We start from the raw sequence: 6,000 nt of genomic DNA on the forward strand, positions 1-6,000 counted from the left end.
TCTTTAGCAGTCCAATGTGTAACCCATTATGCCAACAGGCCCCTTGGTGGTAGATGCAAGGGACGTGCTAACACTATTTTTACAATTTCCTAAGATTCTGTAACTACTTGAGATAGTTAACTACTTAAGATGAAAAGTTTTTTTAAATTAGGTAACTTGAAAGACAACAGAAAATACAGCAAAAGTAGTAATAGATGGTATTGCTACTATTATAATTATCACGATGATAATTTTGAGGCCCTAAATTCTTTGTGACCGTCAAGCCTCTGTTCTGAATAGTCCCAGTACACCTTTATACTCTGGGAATCTCATGCCGGCTGAGTTTTCAGCCAGTGACTTTTAGGCTGGTGTGTGCCGGGTTGACTAGAGAAACAAATCCAGAGACACTCATATTTGTAAGAAAGAGCTATATATCAAGAAGTAATTAAATATCAAGAAAACATCCCCAGCCCAGTGCAACTCAAGTCCATAAGTCCAGTACTTGTCCATAAGTCCCTCTTCAGGCTTGCATAGTCACATGCAAGAATGCAGGAATATCACAAGTTGGTGGGTGCAAAGTCATGTGGCCCCAATGGCAGTGGAAACATCCTAGGGTTCTGGCAGCAATCCGGGTGAGCCAGCAGGAAGGTGAAGGCAAAGAGAGGCCGATCTCCAGAGAGATATTCATCTCAGCCATACCTCCAAGTGAGGTCATCAGGCTGTGACCTGATTGGCAAGCTAAACTCCATCCCCACATCTTTATCTTCAAGTTGACATGAAATGATATAACTGCCACAGTTGGAAACCAGGCTCTCTGATAAGGGCTTTCAGATCATTACTATTCTGCTGCAGAAGAGGTGTTTTAGATTCCTGCCTGGTAAACACAAGGAAAGAAATTCACAGTACGTATTGTTGCAGGTAATTGTGCATTGCTGTAACCACCAACTGCAAGCAGCCCGGGTGGTGCTGCCAGGTAGATACTGCACTGGCAAGTTGGCTGATCTGAGAAAGATTGGCAGCCTCGGGATGGACTCTGGCAATGGGTTGGGTAGGAACAAGTCCCTGATTTCAGAATTGCCCTAGTTTAATATGTGTTTGGGACTCAGTGGCGGCTTGACATCCTACAGTTTTTCATTTCTCCTGTTACAACTTTACTCATCTATAAGCAAACCTTTGGGAAGATGAGATTCTGCAGGGACCACATGACCAGGCCACTTATTTTTCTAATGTAAGGAATCCTTTCTCAGCCTAGAATAGGGTTTTCCCTTCTGCCTTGTGAGCCAGGCTACACTGTGTCTTGTGGATCAGTGAACTAAATCAATAAAGTAAAGGTTGTTCTATGAGGGTGTGTGCTTGGGGTGATGGAAGCACCCCTTCTGATCAAGATGTTAATACCACAACTTAAGAGCCCTAGATGGTACAGATGGTTAATGTGCTAACCAAATGCTGCTAACCAAACATTTGGAGGTCGAGGTCAAGTCCACCCAGGAGAGCCTCAGAAGAAAGGCCAGGTGATCTACTTCCCCAAAAGCAGCCACTGAAAACCTGATGGGGACAGTTCTCTGACACACGTGGGGTTACCATGAGTCGGACTCAGCCTGACAGCAGCTAGTTGCTTTGGTTTGAGAGTGCACCAAGCACACCTAGATGGGCACAGACTGGGCCAAACATGGAGGAATTAGAGGACCCTCGCTCACCTCTGTGCTAAAAGTCCTAGAAGGGAAGTGAGATGCGTTTTTGCTAACACCTGCTCTTGAAAGGTAGCTGGGAAATTTTCTGAATTTCTTGGCAGTGACCTTGATGTGCTTGACCCTGTGACAGTTCCTGAGCACTGGTGTCTCCCCAGTGTTCAGTGACTTACTGTGAGTGAACAAAGGCAGGGCCAAAAGTGGGGTGCTCTCAATTCAGGCAAGGGGAGACTGAGTGTTCTAGACCCGGACCTTGAAAGGAATGGTGTGGGTGGTCCTATGAAAGCAAGAGGGACAGTTTTTCCAAATCTGTACACCTGTCTCTGGCTCCTGAGTGCCATCCCGCAGGGGAGAGGCTGAGATTTGGAAAACACTCTCCAGGTAACTCCACTGTGCATCCTGGCTGCTGGCCACTGCCTTGGGAGGACCCGGGCTTCTGTTCCGATTTGGTGTCCAGGCTGTGCATGGCTTCCTTTTGTTTCCTCTCAATGGAGCGTATATTTGTGATTTTGCTACTTCAGCAGGGAAATGAATGAGGCGGTGTTGGAAGCATTAAGTGTTTTTACAAGGATAATCTATATTAGAGTCCAGACCCACATCCCTCCATCTCAGAGGGGCATGCCATTCAAGAAGCCCTGCCCGGTCGCCAACACTCACTGAAAGAGGCATCCCTTAGGCGCTCTCGGGAAACATATTGAACAGATCAAACCAATCACCTTTAAGGTGTTCTTTCTTCCCTGTACTCTGCTACCCCCACCTTCTTCCCAAAACACATCACTAGCCCAGGGAGCCTCTTTTCCCATCCCCGCACCCCCTGCCCTCTAACGCAGACCAACTTAGTCTCTAGACCTTTCGTTGATCTGTGAGCATCTGGTCTGACTTTAAGGCACCCACGCGCTCGCAGAACCAGTATCCTCCCATGGTGGGTCATCCTTGCTGTTTTCTCTCTCGTTTTCCGCAGGACCAGCTGCAGGCCCAAGACTTCAGCAAGTTCCAGCCCCTGAAAAGCAAGCTGCTGGAGGTGGTGGATGACATGCTGGCGCACGACATTGCTCAGCTCATGGTGCTGGTGCGCCAGGAGGAGAGCCAGAAGCCGATGCAGATGGTCAAGGGAGGAGCATTTGAGGGCACGCTCCACGGCCCCTTCGGGCATGGCTATGGGGAGGGGGCTGGCGAGGGCATCGACGATGCCGAGTGGGTGGTGGCCAGAGACAAGCCCATGTACGATGAGATCTTCTACACCCTGTCGCCGGTGGACGGCAAGATCACGGGAGCCAACGCCAAGAAGGAGATGGTGCGCTCCAAGCTGCCCAACAGCGTCCTGGGAAAGATCTGGAAGCTGGCCGACATCGACAAAGATGGCATGCTGGACGACGAGGAGTTCGCGCTCGCCAACCACCTCATCAAGGTCAAGCTGGAGGGGCACGAGCTGCCCAACGAGCTGCCTGCTCACCTCCTGCCCCCTTCCAAGAGGAAAATTGTGGAATGATGGCATGGGGATGGCGTGGGGCAGGAACGGGAGGGACGGGGAGATGTTCACGCACAGATCGCGAGAATCACACTGGAGGTGTGAGAGGATGCCAGTCTTCAGGTTTCCAGGCACACATCTCCTGGGTCTCGGGATTGGTGCAAGCCCAGAATCACCTCCCTCCGCCCCATGGTCCCGCATTTCAAGTCTATGCCTGCTTCCCCTCCCACCTTCCACTACCCAGAGCCCTGCCGGCTTCTGCAGGGGCAGTTAGCGCACCCACAGATGGCCCGTCCACCCCCAGGGGTTCCTGATCCGGACTCTGAGCAGATGGAAAAGGCTTTTTTCACTTAATAGGCAATTCACTCTTTTGTATGGTGCACTTGCTCCCTCTTTTGCTTCCCTGTATGAAATCTGCTCAAGGGCTAGGAAACTGGAGCCCAGGGGTGGAGGGCTGCTGCGGGGGTGGCGTGGGGAGGGTGGGGTGGGAGTGGGGCGACGAGGCAGTCGGTTCTAGAACAGGGTCCCAGAGGGGAGGAGACATTCACCTGTGGATGCTCTTTCCTAAGCTTGTGTCTTCCACGGAAAACGCGGCTCTTTATTTCAAAGAATTTCAGCAAGCGGGGACAGAAGGGAAGGAGAAACTGGTAGGAAAGGAAGCTGGCCCGTCGTCTTTACGCAGAGCCAGTCAGGTGGCGGCAAGAGGCCACCTGCCCACTCTTTTGTACGAGCCTCCCGTGGATCCAGCCCTCCTCTGGGCCAGGCACTCGCGGAGGCATTTTATAGACAGGATCCCCGAGCACCCCCAGGGAAGTATGCATTAGGCCCCCCCACACCGCAGAGGAGGAGCTTGAGTGTGGGTGCCCCACCTGCAGTGACAGAGGTCACATGTGATGGGGTAGAGGATTTGGAGCCAGGCTTCCACGCTTCACACTGCTGTGACAAGGTGTAGCCAGGGAAGACACAGAGAGCAAGCCCCGCCTACAGACCCCTTCCCAGCCCCCCAGAGCAGGCTGACCAGAGGGAGGGGCAGCCAGCATTTGGGGGGCCAGCATTCTAGCCATCTGTCACATCGCAGAAGCTGTGCCTTTTGGCAGTGGGCTCCCATGTCCCTAAAGCCACTGAAGCCAGCAGAGGCAGCCGGTGCGTGGGCTAGCCTGCTGGATGCTGCTGCCACCTGTCTGCTCAGCCTCCCCGCCCAGCAGTCTGAGTCATCCCATGCAAATCCACCACCAGCTCTCGTACCAGGGGGGATGCTCAGAAGGGTACCTTGGCCCAGGGTGAAGGGGTCCAAGGTCTTGTTCCCTGGGGGGACTCCCGGGGTCTCTGCAGTTTCCAGCAGATCCTCACCACACCCAAGTTCCCTTCATGGTCTCTCACCCTGGCTTACTCTGTGGCCACTGAATCAGGCTCTTTGTATGCTGTGCTCCCGCTGTGATGGGAAACAGACTCAAGTATAACTTATTTTATACCTATGATCAGACTATATCGAGACTATTGTACGTATCCGCCATGTGCTCCCTGCTGCAGTGCATTGTCATCCGTCTGCATGCTAATATAGCACATTTGTCCTTTGTTCCCCTTGGTTCCAGAGCTTCATTCCTTGGGCTGAGGGAGAGGTGGGATTCTTCCTTGCGACTCCAGGGATAGCCTCAGTGGAGATGGACTTATTTGGTGCTGCCAAAAGGCTAAACAGCAACACCACCACCAATAACAACAACCACCGGGTGGCTGCAAGATTCCTGGCTCTCCAGGCCTGCTGGCTGTCCCCAGCTGAGCTGATAGAGTTTTAGCTCCCTGATGGACCATAGGATGGACATGGGCCCCAACCCCCTAGGCTTCCTTCTGCATCCACATATTTCTCTTTTACACAAAAATGAAGGGCAAGGTAGGTCATAGTAAAAGAGGTCTCAGGTTTTCTGACAGTGACCCCAGGGCACCAGCCAACCCAGTGGAGGGACCATTTCTCAGCTCTGTGCCTTTCAGCTGACGGAAACATGGGACGGGGCAGTAAGGGGGGCAGTGAGTAGAGGTGACAGCTCTGTCTTAAAGAGATGGAAGGATCCTTGCCTCTTCCTTTAAGGCCCTGACAGTTGTTCCAATAGATCTGGATTTTCATGACCAGAACGTTGGGCAGGCTCTTCCATTTGATAAGAAAATGAGAACGTCTTCTAAGAAATGAGATCTCTGTCTTCTTAAGAAGCCCAAAGAGTTGATTCATACAAAGCCCTTCTATGTCTGAGCCAACCTGTGTCCCAGATCTCAACATGTCTGTCGCACTGTTTAAACTGGAGAACCTGGCATTTATGGGGTCACACATACATAGAACATGTCTCACTTCTGCAGTCGTGGACGCACTAAACCTTCAATAGGCATGGGGTAAACAGTCGGCAGGGTTAAACCAAGCCCCAAACCCAAAGTCACTGCCATTGAGTCGACGCCAACTCAGAAACCAGATAGGACAGCAGACCTGCCCCTTTGGGTTTCTAAGGTTGACATCTTTAAAGGATTTCTCTCACAGAAAGATGGGAGTTGGACTTCTGACCTGAGGTTAGCAGCCCACTGTATAGCCTGCTGTGTTAGTCTGGGTTGACTAATGAAACAAATCTAGAGACACTCATATGCATGTAAGGGAGAACTTTATATCAAAGAGTAATTGTATATTAAGAAAGCATCCTAGCTCAGTCTACATCAAGTCCATAAGTCTGATATTAGCCTATATGTCCGATACCAATTCTAAATTCCTCTTCAAAATTGTGCAACACATGCACACTGAATGCAGGAAGATCACAGGCCAGTGGGTGGAAAGTCTTGTGGATCCACTGGCAGTGGAAGCATCTCAGCGCTGGCGTGGGTCTCCACGTG

General features: G+C 51.2%; 1 protein-coding gene across 1 annotated transcript in view; it reads left to right on the top strand.

Annotated features, from left to right (window-relative positions):
- The window catches only part of EHD3 (EH domain containing 3), a 39,897-nt gene extending 35,183 nt beyond the window's left edge, over positions 1 to 4,714 (top strand). The window contains exon 6 of the mRNA XM_075535600.1: positions 2,629 to 4,714. Coding sequence (XP_075391715.1) covers positions 2,629 to 3,156 — 528 coding nt within the window. The 3' untranslated portion in view covers positions 3,157 to 4,714. The remainder of the gene's footprint in view (positions 1 to 2,628) is intronic.
- The last annotated feature ends 1,286 nt before the right edge of the window (positions 4,715 to 6,000 follow it).

This window comes from Tenrec ecaudatus, chromosome 17 (assembly GCF_050624435.1).
Source record: "Tenrec ecaudatus isolate mTenEca1 chromosome 17, mTenEca1.hap1, whole genome shotgun sequence".
Taxonomy (NCBI): domain Eukaryota; kingdom Metazoa; phylum Chordata; class Mammalia; order Afrosoricida; family Tenrecidae; genus Tenrec; species Tenrec ecaudatus.